At 43.0% G+C, this 21146-nt stretch overlaps 1 protein-coding gene across 5 annotated transcripts in view; it reads right to left on the reverse strand.

The window, feature by feature from the left end:
• EXOC3L4 (exocyst complex component 3 like 4) overlaps nucleotides 1-21146 on the reverse strand; it is a 486275-nt gene that overhangs the window by 415856 nt on the left and 49273 nt on the right. For all 5 annotated transcript variants that reach the window (XM_085626317.1, XM_085626315.1, XM_085626318.1 and 2 more), the window contains one exon: nucleotides 11395-11809. In XM_085626317.1, the coding sequence (XP_085482443.1) occupies nucleotides 11395-11800 (406 nt within the window). In that variant the 5' untranslated portion in view covers nucleotides 11801-11809. The remainder of the gene's footprint in view (nucleotides 1-11394; nucleotides 11810-21146) is intronic.

Below are 21146 nucleotides of genomic sequence, written 5' to 3' on the forward strand. Positions count from 1 at the left end.
GTCAATACAGACTCTGAGATTCCCATTTTTTTCCCGCGCGACGACCAAGGGACTTAACCAAAGAGATGACTCAATTGGCTCAATCACACCTGACTCACACATCTTTTCTAACTCTTTGGATAAATCATCCCTAACACTCAAAGGTACGTAACGCAGTTTGTGTTTGCAAGGAATAGCTCCATCTTTTACCTTGATAAGATGTTTAAAGCCCTTGATTAACCCTAGTGATTCAGAAAAAACTTTTGGGAATTTGCTTCCCCAGTTGGAAAGTTCGTCATAACATGTGGACTCATTAACAATGGATACTGGTTCCTTAGTGCCTGGCCTAAGAGTCATGCCAAACAACCCTTGGTGGTACCACCCCAGGATATTTAATCCTTTGATAGCAACATATATCTTTCCAGTGATAGATTTTCCTTTGAACACTAAAGTGCTTTCAAAAAAACCTTTTAGTTGAATCTTCCTTCCTTCATAAGACACATGACTTCTGTCAGGAGGTTCAAGATGTCTATCACCCCATACAGATTCGAACAACTCTTCGGTGATCATCGTCATGCGTGCTCCTGAATCAGCGAGTAGTTTCAAAATCTTTCCATCCACTATTATGTCAACAATCGGGTCTGCACACTCCTCACAATCATCCTTAACTACTAACATTAAGTCACTCATGGAACTTACAACTTCTGTATTGCTCCCCAATTTGTCACTCTCTTCCCACACTACGTTGATATTCCTCCTGGAAATACACACCTTTGTTAAATGACCTTGTTTACCACAATTTCTACACAAAGCGTTACGAGCAGGGCAAACTCGTGAATTAGGAAAATGTGAAGAATAACCACACTTTGAACACACATTTTTCTTTTGTAAATAGAACTGTTTCTTATCCTGTCTTACCGCAGGCAATTTCCCTTTAATTTCATTACTGTTTTTCTCACTACTATTTCTCTCAGAGACACTATTCTTATCTGCACCATTTTTCCCTTCATTTACAACACCAACGGTGGATTTGTCTGATCTGAGCTCATTGGAAGACAAATGTGATAACTCGATGCTTTTAACGATGGACACCGTTTCCTCAAGTGATGGATTTTTTAAAGTTAATAACTTATGTTGTACTTTTTTATCTCTACATCGTACTACAATTTGATCTCTGATGAGTTGAGACGTAAAATTCTCAAACTCACATTCAGAAGCCAATATACGTAGAGACGCAACATATGACACAATACTCTCAGAGGTTTGTTGTTCCCTCGTGAAAAACTTATGCCTGGCTACTACCAAACTGTTTTCCACATCAAATTGTTTTTCTAACATTTGAATAGCTTGGTCAAACTCGTTAAGCGGTTCGACACCCTCAGCTAGTTCTGGTAAGGGTAAATGTTCAAGTACAGCTTGACCCTCAAAACCCAAATGATGTTCAAGAATGAATCTTTTACGTTCAGCACTGAATCTAAGACCCCCAATGGCTCCTAAGTACTTCATAAATGCCCTGTACCATACTTTCCACTCTACTGGTGGGTCTCCTGGAAGCTGTAGAAAAGGAGAAGGTGCTTGTACATTCTGCATGATAAGTCCGCTGGAAGAAGCAAGCTACACAACAACTTAGAAATACCACTAACAGTATAAGTTTTCTCCTTTTCCTTCACCAAAACAAAACTAATATTATTGTATTCTCTGTTAAATACAAGACTTAACTATTGTCAGGTTTGCCGTTAATAAAAATAATGTGTGAATTTGCACATGTAATAGACATGAGATGCTATTTCAAATTTGTAATTTAACATAGAGTTAAGTCAACTTAAATGAACATCCACAAGATGGCGCTGAGCTACAGCTAAGGAAAGTCAGCGAAAAAATGATCAATCCAAAGGTTGTGCTGAAAAAAACATATGACGTGAGGATTGTAGAGACAGTACCTTGACCACGACGAAATAACTATTCATGCGCTGATGTTTTGCCAAATATAAAAATTAAAGGACCAACAATATTCTTGAAATGCCTCAAAATTGCAGCGATGGGGACTTAACTTCATAGAAAGTGCTTTCTTGGAATAGGATGATGGGGGCTGTAATCTTTGACTGACTCGTGAAAGCAAACACTTGGATACGATTTCAGGACAATGACAAGATGCACAGAAGACGCATGCCGTGTGGCTCACGGCGCGTTCCTGCTGCACAACGTCAACAAACAGCAACAAAGAATGAAAGATTGACGACAGGCTCCGCGCGACTCGTTGAAGACGGTGAGTACACGAGCCAATTTCAATTTAAAATGTGAAGCGCAACTGTCAAAATAACCACACAGCCAACAATTTTAAATTTTGAGCTTGTTAACGAAGTCGGACTCCTCTAGATGTTGCATCAAAAATCACAGTTCGCACTTGTTCATCAGTGTCCCAGTGGCCAAATATTTTCTAATGGCACAAATCAAAGTCACATTGAAAACACTAGTGCGATTGAGCGCACCACAGGTAACCAAAATCGGCCTCCAATGTATGCAGGGACGAATACCCTCGCACTCGTTTTCAAATACATTCAGTCAGCAAATACCTCACTTCTTGACCACTCGTTACTGGCAACGGCCTTGACGTTCTGTGGAGAAATGAAGAGGTGAAACTGACTTCAAATGATGTAACTGTTAGCCGAGACCGAGTGTCCCATCGGCAGTATGAAGATAATGGCAATTCAGACAAGTCCTTTTGAATTTTAAAGCTGGAATCGATTATTTTTCACAAAAAAAGAAAATTGTAGAGACAAATGACAACTTGAATAACTCCGCACACATGGGTATGAAGATGAGCAGTAGATCCCAAACGCGTCGCCAATTGAAGTGACCATAATCACAGCCAGATTGAAGAGAAGATGAATTTAATACTGCTCATCAACAACAGCTTCCAGGGAATGATGTTATGCTTCAAGCATGAACATTCTATCACCCAGGAGCTAACAGAACATTCAGGGTGCAATGACATCACCACTGTAGATATTACACGAACTCCACACTCATGTATAATTAACACACGCATAGATTCGCCCAGTTCTGAGAAGTAACTGGGAGTGTCCCAGGCGAGGACAAGGAAATAAAACGCAAATTAGATGAACATTCACACAGCCTTGACTTGGCAATATATTTTTTTACATTTACATTTGCATCTAAGCTCCACCTGAAAAGTTCAGGTTTTATAAGAAACTGTCTACTATAAAAACGAAATGCTTCAAATTACCTTACCCTATGTGTGGGTGCTGTACCCAATGGAAAGAAACAGGTGAAAATCACAAATCCATGTACCTACACAATTGATTTAAAACAAGAATAACAACACACTCATGATAGTGTGTACTACTTATGCTTTAGTACAACACTGATAAACCATGACCAGTAAAGTAGTGAACTGCGCATGTAATAATTCACACATGGGTTACACTTATTGAAAATAGCGCAATGCAGCCCAGCAGCCTATGTTAAGTTATGTTATGCAAAGCTTTTTTGTAGCTCACTAATGTCACTCTCTAGGGAGCATCTCATCAGGTACGGCTCACACAATGATCAAATTAAGCAGCCCTCAGAAGCAGGGCCGGACTGGCCGTAGCTGGCAGCGGGTGTTTTCCCGGTGGTCCGGAAATGTGGGGCTGGTTTTGGACTGGTTACGGGACGTTTTTGTTACTGGGGGACGTTTAATTCAGCAGTGCTGCAATATCATCCACCTGTAACAAAAGCACAGCAGCAGCAGTGTTTCCCACCAACCTCCCACTCCCTAAAACCCCCCGGCCCGATCCGACGTAATTGCCAGCGCTGGTTCGCTTTCCCAGTCCAGCCCTGCTCAGAAGATACAGACCAAAGAAATCAAGTTTGAAATAGTTTCTAAGTCAAGCCAAATGGTAAACACCAAGCTCCCTCGGAAGACAAAGCCCAACATTTGGCCTCTGTCTTTGAATGCACAGCAAATGTGACAAGACAAGAACACCATTTAAAGGCCTGTTTACAGAAAGGGAGCACTTGTGGAAGAGTACAGTAAACACGGTATGCTCCACAGAAGGGACAAAGACATACTGGACAGCCTAAAACAAATAAAGCCAGTAAATAGAAAGCAAGCAAATGTGAGTTGCAAACCACAAAGCCAATGGTGAGCAATGGGCAGAATGCATTCTTAGGTCAGCTTTCAGAATGTCTCCAAGATGTCTGAGAAAAACAGACAGCTGACCTGTTTGGTAGGCCGTCACCTAAAAAGGATACCAAAGTCACAGAATTAAATATATTGTTGGGTAGAAGTTGCTGAAGTTGTTGCATATGATAGTGCAGCTATGAAAAGGAGATAAGCAGTTTGTTCTCCATGATTAATCTGGCTATGATGATTGGTTTGCTCCTTCAAGCAATCTGATCAAGAGGGCATGATCACCTAGAGGCAGCAGTAATTGTAGCCCACTTCCTGAAGGGTAAGTGTTGTACCATAATTGTCCCTGAAAAAGAGCACACTTTCACATGGATGTTCAACATGTGCGCTTTTTGTGCATGTTCTTGCTGTGAAATCATAGCTCTATGGTTGTTCTGCATAAGGAGTAAGAGCGTCTTTAAGCCCTCAGTTTTACTTTGCATTTTGCTACTTGTAGCTTTGGTTTAATCATTGCTGAAAGAGCAAAATTGCCAAATAAAAACCAGTACTTGATGACCTACTCACAGCTGATGTGAAGAAACCAGAAAGAGGTCTAAAGGCATCCATTGGAAACCTATGTCTGTGCTATTTGGCAAGGTCACACTGGGACAAAATATTGACCTGGGCCCCAAAAATAAAATTGGCCCCCATTAGTAAACCATATTGCTAAAAAAAGTGTACCCCTTTTGCAAATTGGGCTAGTTTTAAACTTGTAAAGCTTTGCCACTTTGCACATTGTTCCCCCACCGTTGCACTTGTACCAGCTGACGCGAGAGCAAGGCTGCCATCTTGCAGGTACTTTGGTCGGCGCTCTAGGCTTTTTAGGACACACCTACTTAAACCGATGCCAGCGCGCCGAAGGCGCCTAAGGCAAGCCCGTCTGCGCCCGTCCGCACCCGGCCCGCGCCCCGTGCCAGAACCCCTGTCCGTTCCTCCCCAGATCCAACGAGACGTTTGATCTACTCAAGTGAGTCATTGCATGGTTTAAATTTTGGGGATAACATCTGCCGGTGTAGATGTATCATTCCCGACATATTACCTATTTTAGATAGCCCTACATGCACTAACTGTGGTATAACTATGCAGTTACTTGGACACAAGCTGACCAACAATAGAAACTTTAAAACTAGGATAGGACTAAGTAACAATGTCAAATGTCTCCTACTAAACGCTAGATCACTAGTAAAACATAGTACGGAGTGTGCCAACCTCATCGAAAATGAAGGAATCAAGATAGCCTTTATAACGGAGTCATGGACAGATGAGGCCTCCGGGCCTGATATTGTCAAAGCTACACCCCCTGGGTATATTTGCTACACCCAGATCAGACTCAACAAGAGGAATGGGGGACTAGCTATAATCTATCAAGACTCCTTAAAAGCCACGTTCAATCGCTCTTCTAACCCAGACTGCAAGGCTTTAGATTTTTGCTTTCGCCTTTCATATCAATACACGTGTAAAGGTACTCTCTTATACAGGCCTCCTGGCCCCAAAGCAGGGTTCTTAGCACAAGCTAGCACTTGGGTGGAAAATGAACTGGGATCGAGCTTTTACTCGCTCCTAGGAGATTTTAATTTCCATCTAGAAGCCGTAGAGGACCCGGATACCTATAAACTCATTGATCTACTAAAGACGATAGAGCTAACACAACGAGTTATGGGACCCACCCATAAAGCTGGTCATACTTTGGATGGCATTTTTACTAATAATACACATGTAACTTTTAGTGAAACTTGAGGCAGACCTGGTCCGATCATAAAGCAATAACAATCTTAGTTTCACCCCCTATGCATGGTGCTAAGAAAACCACGACTAACCACAAGGAGTATCGCTCCTGGAAAAAAGTGAACGCAGACGACTTAACTAATCGTCTGGCAAAATCTTTTCCCAGTATTCCTGAAGATTTGAACTATTCCAGGTGGCTGGACTCTGTATGTACGGAATTGGCTCCTAGGAAAATACGTCACAATTTTAGAGTTCGACCGTCGTCCCCATGGTACACGCAAGAGCTAAGAGAACATAAACGTGATTGCAAACGATTAGAAAGATTATGGCGAAGTAACTATGATATACAGGACAAAAATCTGTACAAGACTTGTTTGTCCCACTATAAACAACATCTGCTCAGAACCAAACAAGATTTTTACGCCTCAAAAATCAAAGAAGCTGGAAATTCAACCAAAGAACTATTTAAAACAGTTAAAACCCTCGCTGACCCCATCATTCCCCCGATAGAAGCCAGCCAAGAACTGTGCAACAAAATAGCTAACTTTTTCTTTGAAAAAGTGGATAATATCTTCTCTACTTTTACCCACTTAGATAATGGTACGACTGCATCAGGGTCAGTAGATCCACACTGTTCTACTAACACCAAGGAGGCGCTACATAATTTTACACCCATTTCCACCTTCGAGGTTCTTAAACTCTTGGAGACAACTAGATCTGGTTCCCCTATGGATCCTTGCCCCTTATCCGTACTTAAGCTAGCTTCAGGTCCAGTCGCTGAAATCCTTACATCTATCATTAACAGTATATTCATTAAGGGATATTTCCCCATGATTTGGAAATCAGTATCCATCCTTCCGCTACTAAAGAAACCACAGCTGTACCACATGGACCCAAACAACTTCAGACCAATATCTAGGCTTCCTCTCCCGGCCAAGATAATTGAAAAACTTATGAATTCACAACTCAGCAGACTCCTGGAAGATGCCCAGCTATTAGATCCCGCACAGTATGGCTTTAGAGCGGGACATAGCACCGAATCTGCGTTAATTAAATCAACTGAAGAAATTAGAACTACCTTAGATCAGGGAGGAAAAGCTGCAATGATCATGTTGGATCTGTCTGCAGCCTTTGACACGGTCCATCATGGCTTATTGATGGACCGGTTACATGATATTGGGGTCAAGGGGAAAGCCTGGAGGTTGATTAAGTCCTTCCTAGCAGACGGAATTCAGGCTGTCACGTTGGGAGACTTTACTGCCAAGGCCTTCTCCTTACCATGTGGGGTCCCACAGGGATCTTCCATCAGTCCCACGCTCTTTAATGTGTATGTTAAAAATCTTGCACCCTTGGTAGAATCCTTTGGATTCAACCTTACCTCCTACGCCGACGATACTCAGATTGTGGTCTCTATTCTACCGGGAGGATTATCGAACATAGCAGAGGATTTTAAAGAGTGTATGATGGCAGTTGGCAGATGGATGACCCAAAACTGCCTCAAGTTGAACTCTAACAAAACTGAGGTGGTCTTGTTTGGAAATGATCCAAGTTTCTGGACTCCTACCTGGTGGCAAGACGCTCTGGGCCCTCTCCCTATACCTTGTAGAAAAGTCAAGAACCTGGGTATTATTATTGACAACAAATTACTGTTTAAGGAGCAGGTCAATGCAGTTATTTCCTCTACATCGTTTATCCTGAGATCATGCAAAAAGATACTGCCCCTTCTCCCCAAAGAGTTGCAAAGGATGGTCATTTCTGCCTTGGCCCTATCTAAACTAGACTACTGCAACAGTCTTTATCTTACCATTCAGGAGGGACTCCAGAAAAAATTACAGATACTGCAAAATGCTGCGGCAAGATTAATATCTGGCACTCCTAAATATGCCTCTATCTCGGCGGAGATAAAAAAACTACATTGGCTGCCAATAAACAAACGAGTACTGTTTAAAGCTCTGTGCATTACGCACAGAGCTTTACATAAAAATGGACCCCTCTTTCTAAGAGGGATCTTTCAATGGTACTCACCTGGAAGAAACTTGCGGTCATGTGATGCCAAGTTGGCCTCAGTCCCCAGTGTAAAAAAAAACAACTGGGGAGGGCGCAGCTTCCTGGCAAAAGCAACCATGGCCTGGAACCGTCTGCCACCATGCCTTAGACATATAGCTAACCATCTAGAATTCAGGAAGGCACTTAAGACCAGCCTCTTTACATCATAATCCTGTGACGCCGTTGCTCAGACTCAGGATGGCTCTCTTTCTATAGCGCCAGGACACCCTCAGGTATTAGCCACGCTTTACAAAAATGAATAACATAACATAACATAACATAATTACCTTAGAGGGGAGGTGCCTCTCAGGTCTGCTCCTTGAAACTACAGAAGAAGAAGGGTCCATGCTGGAAGTTTGATTTGCACCAACCAGGCCCTGAACTCTGACTGACTGCGCCTACTGCACAATCTGGAACTACAGCCCTGTGGATCAAACCTGCTTCTAAAAGGCTAAAGAGTGGACTCCTTGCAAGCTACAGGTTAACAGAGGTCACCTGCATAATCACCATCAAGAATCCCCAGCCTGGAGTACTACCAGTGTATTTGTAAGGGTTTTGTCCAAGTAGATTGTGGAAATTGAAGTCTCAAACTTTCAAGGACCATCTTGGAGCTTTTATAACAACTTTGGGACACTCAAAGGACCTTCAGGAAGACGTTCTAGAAGTTTGAAGAGGTTTGGAGCAACTTGGACCAACTCGACCTGGCCAGCCAAGCCAGCAACCCTCAACGGCTAGCTGGCCTACCTTTCAGGTTCATCCAGGGAAAAAGCTCCGGAGTTCCGATTAAAAGAGTTTGACCGGGAGCTGGTTGAAACCCAAGCCAGCGAACCCTCACCGAATCTGGCCTGGTGAAGAGCATCAAGGGACCCCAGGAGAAAAAGTTCTGTAAAAGTTTTTAAGTCAGAACGTAGAAAAGGTGACTGGGACCCAACCTGAGAGTCAAGCTGCCCACCTTAATCCACGAGTCGGCCTGGAGCTCTAGTTCATCCCGCTGGAAAGATCCAGAGGTCTGACTTCCATAGTTTTGACCGTCTGCTCGTCGCAAGGCAAGCCGGTGAGCTTTCACCGAATCCGGACCGGCTGAGAGCTTCGAGGGACCCATGGGAAGAAAAGCTCCAGAAAAGTTTCAAAGTCAGAAGGTAAAAACTTTGACCGAGACCTACCACGAGGGGTAACCACACGGGCTTCATCCTGCTCAGCCAGAAACGTTTACTTTGTCCCGGCCTAGCATGACCAGATGTCCCAATAGTCGCTCTAGGTTTCTATGTGCTATTTAGTGCTAAATCGATTTTTTCGTTTTGGTGTCATTTTAAAGATACAATTATTTTCTATTTTTATAAATTGGTGTTGGATTTTATTGTGTGTTGTGCATTAATTATTTATTGAATTTGTGTTTTTAAATGCTTTACATACCTGTCTTTGAAGTTTAGCCTGCCTGCTCGCAGCCAAACTACCAAGCGTTGAGCATGGGAATATTTTTCTAAGACTTGTTCTGAGCCCTATATTATGTCAGTGGTATTATTGCCAGTGGTAGATGCATATCTACCACTGCTAATGATCCACTTTCCAACAGTAAGTTAAGACGGGCATGAGGTGGAATCAAATCTATGCAACTGTAGTGTTTGGTAACGCTGGCATTCAGCAGCACAGACGCAGGACTCCCGCGTGCAGGCCCCATCATGCACTAGTGAAATGGCATTAGGCGCAGAGATGTGACAGAGCCATTTCACCTACAAAAACCCTTGTCACCCCTAGCATCCTTGCTATGCCTTCACTTGCCGAGTGCTGCTACTTTAAAAAGCATCCGGTAAAATGACACGATTTGCATATGCAAACACAACCTTGGTGCTGAAGGAAAATAAACATGCAAAATACAACATGATAATGTTCCTGTGGGGCTGGAAGCAAACATGCCCTTTGGACTGAACGAACAAACACGTTCTGCTTATTCTCCAGAGTTCAGGGAAGGAACTGTGTGTAATTATGGATTTTCCTTTGCACTGCTGGCAAGTTCCGTTTATAGGATGGTGCGCCTGGGACATGTCTCACTGTACAGCGGAAGTTATGAGGTGGTGTAAAAAGTAGGACAGGAGAGTGGTGTCCTCGATGTTAAGTATTGTGTGATTTTTTTTTCATCGTCTGCTACATGTTGCAAATTTCAAGGAGGTTTTTGCTTTTGGATTTCAAAATTGTATTTTTCACTGGATCGGCAAATCCTTCCATTTCATACAGTTTCACGCCTTGATATTATAAACTGTCGGCCTGTTCAGGAAAATGTACAAAAATAAATTCTGTGTAAATTGCCAAGTATGAAATATACCAGGGACGCAGGTGGCACTTGCATGTTTAAAGAGGTTGTCTTTGCAGTTGCGTCACAGAACGCCATGTGTACGTTTGTCGTCATGTGCATGGGCGGCGGTCTGCTTCGTGACCCTTGGCCACCGTCCATGGCCCATGAAACTGAAAATCGTGCAGGGAGATTAGTTTCTGAGCATCCTGTGTATGTCCACCCTTGCAAAGAGATTTCAATATATATAGTGCCGCAGTTGACATGTGCCATATGAGGTCTGCCACACTCGGGCACCAAGCCAAATTGGGGTCAGAATTAACTTATGTGCGGCCCATGGTTTTACCTGCAGAGAGGTAGACTGCTCACAAGTGAAACTATGTGCTGCATAGTGACAGAACGTCTCTTTCGCAATTAGGATAGATGAGGGAGGTAAAAAATAACGTGTTACATTTGCGTATCAATACATTTTGCACAACCATGGGACAGCCTATCAATAACCAAAACTTTGTGGGGGTGGTTGCAGGTAGTGGACTCTGGGCACTAGGACTTCTTTTTTGTCATCAGACTTTGAACTAGAGCAAGAAAGAGAAAAGTAACAAAGGGACAAATGAGCAATATAACGACAGGAAGACAGTGATACATGCACAAAGCTTGGATGAAAAAGATCTCGCAATAGAGAAATAAAGACAGGAATTGTGGGGTGGTGGAAAAAAGAGTCCTAAATCAGGGCTAGGCAGCTTTGTTATTCGAGGGGTGGTACCATGTCGGAATTTTGTACGACATAAATATTGCAGCATTTGAGTAATCTACACCAAAAGGGACGATATGTGTGTAAATGATATTTAGGACACAATATTCATTATGTCAGACAATGTTTCTGTAAATTATATGCATCATATTGGGCATCCCTGGCATTTTGCAACATCTGCAGTGGGTTCCAAAGACAATCTTTGGGCACCTGCACTTATGTCTTTACAAATTAAGCACTGTCAACAACACATGCACTTACTTGCTGCTGTCACTCTGCTGACCGCCCAGTCAACCTGTTGGATTGAAGTTGTTAATTTATTGAATCACTTGACTGTATTGAGGCCAGCAGCTCCTGCAGCGAATCTACTTGATTGAAACTGGTATGTTGACTGATATGCATAAAAGGTTGTACAGCATTTGTACATCTTACCTGAATATATTTTGAAATCTGATGATCCAATTTCACAAACCTCTTCAATTTTTCCTCCTGATCCAGTGGTTTTCCCATTGTCCAACTTCAAAGGAATGTTTGGATCACTTGGTCTGCGGTTCTTCCCTTTATTGCTTCTAAAGCTTCCACTAACCCGACTAATGATATTGCTTTTACGTCTTCCCGGAATTTCCGTCTCCATAGCATCTTCATCATGTCCATTCTTTTCACAGCCCCTTTTACTGTCCCTGATACTCCAACGAGCCCTAAGGCCAGGTTTCAAACCGGTATCCTCACGCTTGCTACATTTCAAATCTGCGCCATCCTCTGCGTTGTTGGTCTGCTCATTTTTACCGCTGACCGGGCTAGACAGCGACCCTTCTGAGGACTGTTCTTTTACTTCCATCTCATTTATCTGATCCACAGGTGACAGCCAGATTGAAAAAAGACCAAAAAAACAAAATTAACAGAAAGACAATAGCACATAGAAGCATTAGAGTTCCAACAGGTGACCAAGCATAAGGTCCAGGTTGTCCAAGAATGAATTTTTTATGATAAAGGTACAGTGTGGGATGTAAGTGATTAATATACACTCCTACATACAATACCTAGAGTAACATGTGCTGTGACAAAACTGTTATGAAGCGGGTCACAGGCAATCAGAATATTTTGTATCAATGCGGGCAATTTATCTCTGGTGTCCCTGGGCTTCCATACTGCAGACCCTCCAAATGGGGAACAAGTACCCTTTTTAGTGCCTGACTCTCAGGATAGGCTGGCTCAGTGAGGTGTTGCTAACTAGAAACTCAGAACTTAGCAAAGCTTAACAACAAACACTCAATTATTAATGACCTGACAATATTTTTAGCTATAAAAGAAAAAATACTTAAATGTACACACAACAGCATAGGAAGCCCACAATTTCTAATTTGAATATGTTATATATATATAAAATAAGAGTATAAAAAACAATACAAAACCACCTCTAGGCACCTCACAAGAATTGTCATCGTGCACATCGTATACTCCAAGACTTTAGGTGTCAGTCAAAATATACCTTTATTTGATTTCATTAAAAAAAATCATAAAAGGGTGGGCAAACCACCATGGGTAAAACATGCAACAATATACAGTTGTTATTTTTTATTCAAATGTACAAAAGCGGTATTTCAAAACATATTAACGTGTAAGCAGGGCAGTAGAAGGATTTGGGAGCCGAATGTTCTAGCACTACTTGAGTTGGTTAGCGGGTTCTATTTTTGCCAGTTCTTTTGCTGCATTTTTAAAAAAGCTTATAGCTCTGCAGGAAGCGGGAGGATTGATGAGCCCCTGAGACAATGAATATCTGCTGCTCTACAAGTTCTTATTTGTTCCTTCCTGAAGACCTCCCAAAGATCCGTTTTACGTGTTTCTACTGACAATAGAATTACTTCCTTCGACATTTCCTGTCATTTTTATGCAGATGACACTCAAATCTTTCTCTCCTTTCCTACTTCCATTTTCCCATCTGATGATGGTTAACTCGCTCAAGTTGAATCTACCAACAATGGACATAATCTATTTTCCTGATACCTTAATACCTACCTCCCTCTCCTACCTATACCTTCCCCAAGATACCCCATGATCCTCAGTCAGTAATCTATGGGCACACTTCAACCTTTCAATGAACATGGAAATGCTCATTACCAATATAGCTGCAATAGCCAAGTGTTTCCATTCTTAAATATACTGAAACTACACTTGAGTGACTTCTTACACACAGCAAGGCACTGATTTGCCTACTTGTTCATGGCAAACGTGGCTACTGTAACTGAAGTAGGACATCCCCGAAGTTATTTTACCATTCAGGATAAGGTTCTAAATTGTACTAAATAAAACTCGTTTCAATCATCTTGAACACTTTCCAACCTCACAGAACGGCCACCAAGCAGGGTGGTTGTCAGCTGAAAGCAGGATTCTACAAAAACAACTGATCCTGGTCTTCAAAGCCATAAATGTCTCATCTCTGAACTATCTCTTTTTGACAGTAATCCTGACAATGCTCAGTCTGGCCCCTAGCCATCAAAGCTCCATGAGATGAGGGTTCAAATCTTTCAGCTTCCGGGGTCCATCATACACTCAAACTATTTTGAGGTTGAAACGTGTTCAGTCATTGGGCTTGAATCATTCAAAATGTCTCTCATGGAACAGCTGATCCTACAAGAATGGTCATAACTAACCATATCTCAGCACCCAAAGTATGTATATGTTCATATGATAAGTGTATGTACTCTCCTGTCATTGCCCATCATATATCATAGCCCACGCCCATCTCAATAGATCCACCCAGAACTGCTAAACATCCTACTTACCGAGTTTTATTGCTCGCCAACATTTCTTGTTGAAATATTCTAATATGTACAAACAAATTAAAATAATTATGTATTTTACACATATGGATAACAGAATGCATGTTATATGTCTATTTTAATTTGATTTGATCTATTTTGATGTAATGTGATCTAACTATTTTTTTCTGTTTGCGTGGATTTTGTGATTCTGAAATTAACAATGGATTGACTGGTATATAACTCCGATAAATACAACCGTTTTAACTGTCATGGAAAGAGGCCAATCAAATGAAACACAAATATAAATCACAGCAGTTACTCCCACATGCAACATTAACTATTTTCGAATCAATGGTATAAGCTTTCAGAACATTCAACTAATGTTTCTTTAAATGACTGCAAACACGTGCAAAGATATGTTTGTTATGTTAGTCATCTCTCAGCACAAAACCCTGAAGGTCGTAGTTTCTTTAATTTGACTTACAGATAGGACACATCAAGCTAAGGTGGTGAAAGGCATAAGGCTTTGAATGCACATTCACTCCTTCACATGACAGCATGAGGCTGCTGTTCAAGAGGGTATTGTCTAAACTGGTAGACAATGCTAGGGAATGTCTTACAGCATTACAAATATAGTGAAACTGATGTGGGACAGTTTAATCTGTTCACGCTATGACCACAGGAATCAATCCACAAAGTCATGTGTTGGGAATTCACACAGTGGACTATAAGTGGTGGAAGAGTAGCTAGCGATGTGTGTAGGTCCTCGGGCTGAGTTTCTGAAAAACCCATGCCATAATGACTCCACAGATGCAAACCAAAGCATCTGAATTATCCTATAATCATGCATTAGTAGTTTGGGCCAAGGTCACAGGTTTCTGTAAGAGCTTTCAAGGATCAGCAATTAAAAAGTACAGTTATAAGAATAAATGATTCAGTTCTAAATCTAGGTTTTAAACATAACACATTTTACTATGTAATTCTTCTAAAACTTCAGTTGGGCCAAACAATAATATGGTACCCAAAGGAAGAAAGCCAATGAAAAATGGTTGAAAAGGCAGAAAGTCTTCCTGGAGTCACGACTAGTGTAACAAGCATTTGCAATGCCATCGGTCTCGCCTTTGGGACCTTATATGCATTTAGCTATGCAGCACATTAGCCTGGGTGCTGAAACATCTACTGTACTTTAACATGGCACGATCCGAGATATTGGGTCACTTTTATAAGGAGTGCCTAATTGTGATCCCAATACGACCCTGTTGTTAGCCCACTCAGAAAACTGTGGTGAGTGAATGCACCTTATTCAGAAATGTCTGCGTATCCTGCAGGACACAAATTCCAATCCCAATTAGACAGCTCGATGGGGAATGCATATGGGGAATGCATATGAGACATACCGACTACAGATTCTAGGCACAAGAATAGACCTGTAGGTTAATGCAATTACTACAGAGATCTGTGTGTTAATTGTTTCTCACACTTATCTTTTCTAGTACGATAGCTCTAACCCTGCAATGCACTGATAAAAGTGGAACATTCTTTGACCAGTGATTAAAACGTGCTTGAATGTAAACAGTGGTTATCTAAGAAATCAACTATGTTTCTCAACTAAGTGTGTAGTTAGATCAATTATTTAATTTGCAGTTACTTATAGGATGAAATATAACAAAATATGTACACAGTACTGTTTAGTCAGGCTTCTGGCTGGTGTTTGTTGTATGATTTAACATAGCAAATTTTGTCAGGGCGCGGTTCGTGCACTGGCTCTAAGATCCAGACCTCGGCTGTCTGTTAATTTTTTGCTGCGTCCACCTCTACTCTAAATGAAGCTAAAATAAATATGGCTTTTCTGAATCAGTCATGCAGAGAATCTCAAGGTTTTCGAACCACGCAATGTTTTAGGAAGAATAATCGTATGCGATTTCTAGATCATGTCAATTTTTGTCCATTATCAATGGCATTATAAGATGCCTTTCTGCCTTTCTAACCAACTATGAAAAACGAAACAACAGGGATAAATAAACCATTCGTTAGAGATGCAACTCTCCTCCTACACTGCCCTGTGACTGCCGCCCCTTCAGAAGTTATTGGCCGATTCAAGTTCAAATCTTAAAATAAAGTAATATGATTAGCTTAAGAGCCTCAGCCTCCTGCGACCACAACTTTATTTTCCCTAGAGTTAGCTCTTTTGGGCCTGTCCTGACGCACTTCCTGAACCCCCCCACTAAAACTATCCAAGGTGCCGACGTGTGCAACTTCACACCCAAAACGGCCCCTAAACACTTGCCCAGTTTCACATGGTTCCCCCTTAACTCAATGCGCTGCCAACATATGGGATGTGACATGCTCGTAAAAACTACAGAACAGTGTCCTTTCCTTTAAAACCTTTGTACCCGGGTCCCAACCCCCAGCGCTCACCGATTTTTGAAGCTCCCCAGCTGGGTTTGCGGTCGTGGTACAGCGCTTGCACGGCCTGGTAGACCAACTGCAGGTTTTGTTTGGCCTCCATGGCAGCGGTTCGGGCGTTCACCGGGCAAGACGGCTTTTCACACGTGGCTCCTCCTTAGGCACACGCATCCTCCCATACCCCGCTTTGATGTCCGTTGAAGGCTCGCACTGTTGCTATCCCCAGGCGCGAGGATCTCTCCACTAATGAAATTAGCAACCTAGTAAAAGCCTATTCTGCATCACACTGAACCCACTGGCGGGGTTTATAGGTTTCCAGACACTGCTACGTAGAGTCATTCTGCTTCCATGTTTCACTTTAAATTACAGGGGGCAGAATAATCCCACAACTAGATGACTGAGTAACTCCAGCTGGGCTGCATACTCAAACACACTTATAATCAAGCTGCCAAGACCCGCCCCACATCAACAACCTCAGGGGAGTAACCATTGTCATAAGTGAACACTTCAAAGAGTGAGCCTGTGCTGCTAGCTGCCCCCGCAACGCCTTGTACTTTGTCCTAGTCACTGTTACTTACTCTTTGATCATTTCTACAGGCTGTCGCTGTCTGCTAGAAACAGGCAGAAATAAAGGCTCCAAAATTCTGCAGTAACTGCCCAGGACCTATTTAGAATTAAAAGTGTAATACTTTTTATGAATGCCTTTAAATACAATCAAAAACAAATCTCCAGCTTTCAGAAAGCCCATCTCCTACCCCAAAAAATACTGAGAAACTGGAATACAATTTACCTCTTCTCTAGAACTTGCGGAGTATCTACACCTCAGATGAGAGTTTAGTGCAACATTCCCACCGCCCTCACAATAGTCAATGACCCAACACCCTACTCCCCAGTCACATCTTTGCAGTTTCTTGACCTCTACCTCTTTGGTAACTCTTGGTGAAATCTGCCTCGCTGCTCCCCGGAGTACAACGCAACTTTACGGTTTTAAAGCATCCCCTCGTTCGTCAGTCACTCATGTCCATGCAAACTCCGAAAAGTTCCCACCACTACATAACCATCACTCACACTTCGCCACACAAACTCTTCGGCCATCCAAAAACTGTAGATATGTATGATATAAAACATCCTCTGACATGGGTGAGTCACAGCCGTTACTTACAGCCACTGCTTTAAAATGGGCCAGTACTGTCCGGTACGGAGTACCGGCACTTTTTGTATTTTGAGAGAGAGTGTACCTGCACTTCTCAAGAGAAATGCAATACTTTTAATTGGAGAGAACCGGCACTTCTCAGAAACGAGCAGGTACTCTGGTATAAAGTACCTGCACTTCTATTTTTCCATTTGAAGTACTGCGGCAAGCTCAACCTAGCCCCTCCTTACAGCCCTTAACATAGTCCCCACTTACAGGACTCTCACTCACCACACCAAAAACCATGGATGGAAACTTCCACTGCTAACCCCCCCAGCTCCTTTTACCTTTCGCCGATGAAGCCCCTGCTTGCGGTGCTGGACCCAGGCTCGGTTCCCTTGCGGGCGGGGGCGGACTTGGTGGCAGCGGCGGGGTCCATGTTCTGGGAAGCCATGATTAGATCGGAACTCACTAGAGCAGAGCAAATTCGGGTGAACTGATCTCTGTTGTGTTTCTGTCTCCGAGATGCCTACCCCTCCTCAGCTATCTCCTCCTCTCCGATTCCGACCTCTCTCTCCTAGTCCCATCCAGCAGGCATGTCACTTCCACTCCTTGCCCTACCGACAGGAAGTATGGGTAGGAGTGCGGGTGAGATGCTGCTAGAAAGCCGACAAGTGATAGGAAGTTAAACTGGTAGCCATCTTTGAACACCTTATAAGACAATGATAAGGTGAGGAAAAAAGGTTCATCTTTTGTTTAAACTATGTTTTTCCATCAATGCTCAGCGATGTTCTGTCAGACTACTGGAGCGTTCCTTGCGCACTTTTCCAACCGGAAATTAAGTTGAAGTATTCCTGATTCAGAGAGGTCGGGCGGCAACTGGTTAATCGTTTGTTTAGATTATGGTTTTCTATCAATGCCCAGCGATGTTCTATCAGACTACAGGAGCGTTCCTTGCGCACTTTTTCAACCAGAAATAAATGAAGTGATTTACTGCAATGGGTTCGGGTGATGAGCACGAGGGGGGAACGGGGTAGGGTGGTGTGTGGGCTGGCGAGAAGGCATTGGACTGCAGGAGAGGGGGGTAGGGGATGGGAGGGGGAGAAAAGTAGTCTGTGCAGTGAAAGGGCCAGTAGCCATGGAAGGACACAAATGACGACATGCTCGTCATAAGGTGGGACTAACAAGGCTAGAACCAATGGGAAGGCAGCATTTAGGACCTAAGCCTATCAAAAAGATGGGGGGAGAGTGGGTGGAGCTTCCATGAAGCTTCCCTGCTATAGTGTAAACTGCATGCCTTGCAAAGTGAGCAGCGCATGCGCTGCAACGCTAGGTGAGACCTAAAAAAGAGATCCCAGATAAAAAACAAACCCCAAAACAATGCATTCAAAGGGGCAAATAGCCATAGGCGTGCCCAACAGGGAAAAAGTAGGGACGTAAAACACGCTTACCCAATAGCAAGTAGGACATTTTGAAAGACACACTCAAAAACAAATAGGAAAACGGAGGCGGGGACTCCCTCACTAAAGCATATACTGCATGTCTCAATGAGACAGCGCATGCGCTGCCTAGGCGAGACCTAAACAGGACAGTGGCTCATTAGTAGGGCTCAGAAAAAATGTACAGATCAACGTTTCTTAGCTTTGCACAGTTTTTTTTTAAAGTTCCACAGCTAGTCTAAGAGCATTACCGGCAAAGTCTTTAAAGAACAAGTAGGGGGCAAAGTTAGCTGTGCATTGTTGTGGGACTTGTCCCACTGCTGTGCAGGGCAACGCTGTGTTTTTATGCAAAACAACTGCCATATAGCCGTACTCCAAACAGGACTGGCACTTATCAACTCATCAATGGTGGGTTTCAAGAGAAGCACGACTCAGTAGCTCTCAAAGTGCATCTGGTTAATGCAGTCTATATTTGTCTTATTTTGAGTGCAGGCAAGTGGTAGTTGCTTTGCATAGAAAATTTCCTGGGGACAGTGTCTAGGACCCAGAGGGAGAAGAACCTAGCAGGAACATCTTATTTAATAACCAACTAAGAAGGCATTTGTTTTTAGGTTTCGACTCCACATCGCTTGCGCTGTGTTTGTGAAATCTATTGCATTCAAAATAAATCTTAAAAAGGGCTTGCATCCAAAAGTCACTTTGCTTTGGCGGGTATGCTTGCCACTTGCTTTTCCTCTGTTTCTATTGGCTGCAGCCTGTTGTTCCTCATGTGCTTCTCTTATTAGTCTTGCGAGGTCCAAGTACTGTTTCCTTGCGCTTGTGGAACTTTTTTGTTTTGTTTGCCTGCTCAGTGCTTTCGACGTTACTCTGGCCACGATAATTAACATACTTTTTAAATGTTCATTCTTGTATGCATGTAGAATTCAGGTGACTCTGAGCAGAGCGTCAGTTCTTCCTCTGTGGTGCCTTTCACACAGTTCCGTATGGCCAATTTTTGTTTACACTCGCGCTCTTCAGACAAGTGAATAATCACATTTTAATCCTTCTTCCGTCCTTGCGCTTCCACCTTTAGCCATCTTCATATAAGTAGGAATGTACGTTGCCTGCCATACTTTTCCAAGCATGGCAGGGCCGCTCCTTTAAACCGTGTACATGGTTGGCAAAGAAAGGAGGCATCGGCAGTAGCGGCCCGTGGAGGGAGTTCCGTGGGGCGGTGAGGCGGGGCGGTAAAGGAGCAGGTTGGAGGGTAGTAAACACCGGAATATGGATGAACGGAGGTAAGTAAACAATGAAATAAATAGAAATAATTTTGTTGTGCGCGCTGCATCGCAGTTCAAGCAACGAAATTTGTTTTATTTATTATTATTCCGGTGTTTACTACCCCCCACCCTGCCCCGCCTCACCGCCCCACGGAACTCCCTCCACGGGCCGCTACTGGGCATCAGGCAGTTTTTACCTTTTTATGGGGCCGCTTTTTAGCCTTCTTTCATCCCCGCACTTCCATAAGCCATCTCCTGACCCCTTACAGCATGTCAACATTTGCCCACTCTCCCCCCCCCCCATCTATTTAATGTTGCTTCCCCCTCAGAGTGACCAGACGTCCCGGTTTTCCCCGGACGGTCCCAGTTTTTGGGGCAGAGTCCCGATGTCCCGGCACTTTCCTCCAAATTAAAGAAATGTCCTGGTTTTTGCGCAGTGCCCGGGTTAAACAGATAAATGTCCCGGGTTTTAAATAGTGTGTCGGTGCACCTGCTTTACTTCTCACAGGTACTGAGATGTGTCTCTATTGGACTCTCCATTTTTGCCCACACGGTGAAAAAAATAATCTTACTGCTGTAGCAGTGTCACCCTTCACTGCCTTCAAAGAGACTCGTTACAGTTCTTTCACAGTATCTTCATCCCAGAACTAAAGCATTTTCAATGTTATGTACAACGAAGCCAAAGTTGATGCATATTTAGTTTATGCAGCTAACAACAATTGTCCTGGCTTGTTGTAGGTGTAATGTTACTTGTATTATATATCTGGATACAATGACAGAAGCAGCACATTTTTCAGACAGGACGCTATGCTAAGCACAGATTTTTTTACCTAATGTGATTTAAGCCACGTCCTTAATTACATCGATCACGCCCCTTGAGAGACCCTCCTCCACCCTGTTTTTTTCATCCAACTTAAAGCCCTGGGTACTTCTGTCAGTCCTACTTCTATGTCTATGACCTGTCCAGTTTTTTTGTTTTGAAAATCTGGTCACCCTATCCCTCCCCCTTTGCGGTATGAGCCGACCCTCCACTCTCAGAGTTTCAACAACTCCTCCGTTCTCTCGTCGTTCAGGCGCTGCCAGGTTGTAAGTTACACGGCAAACCACTTCCGTTCACAGGCAAGCTAAAGATCGTAAGAACCCCAACACAAAAGACAGGGGAGAACATGCTGCTTACATCAAAGGA

The sequence above is a fragment of the Triturus cristatus genome, chromosome 9, assembly GCF_964204655.1.
Source record: "Triturus cristatus chromosome 9, aTriCri1.1, whole genome shotgun sequence".
NCBI lineage: Eukaryota > Metazoa > Chordata > Amphibia > Caudata > Salamandridae > Triturus > Triturus cristatus.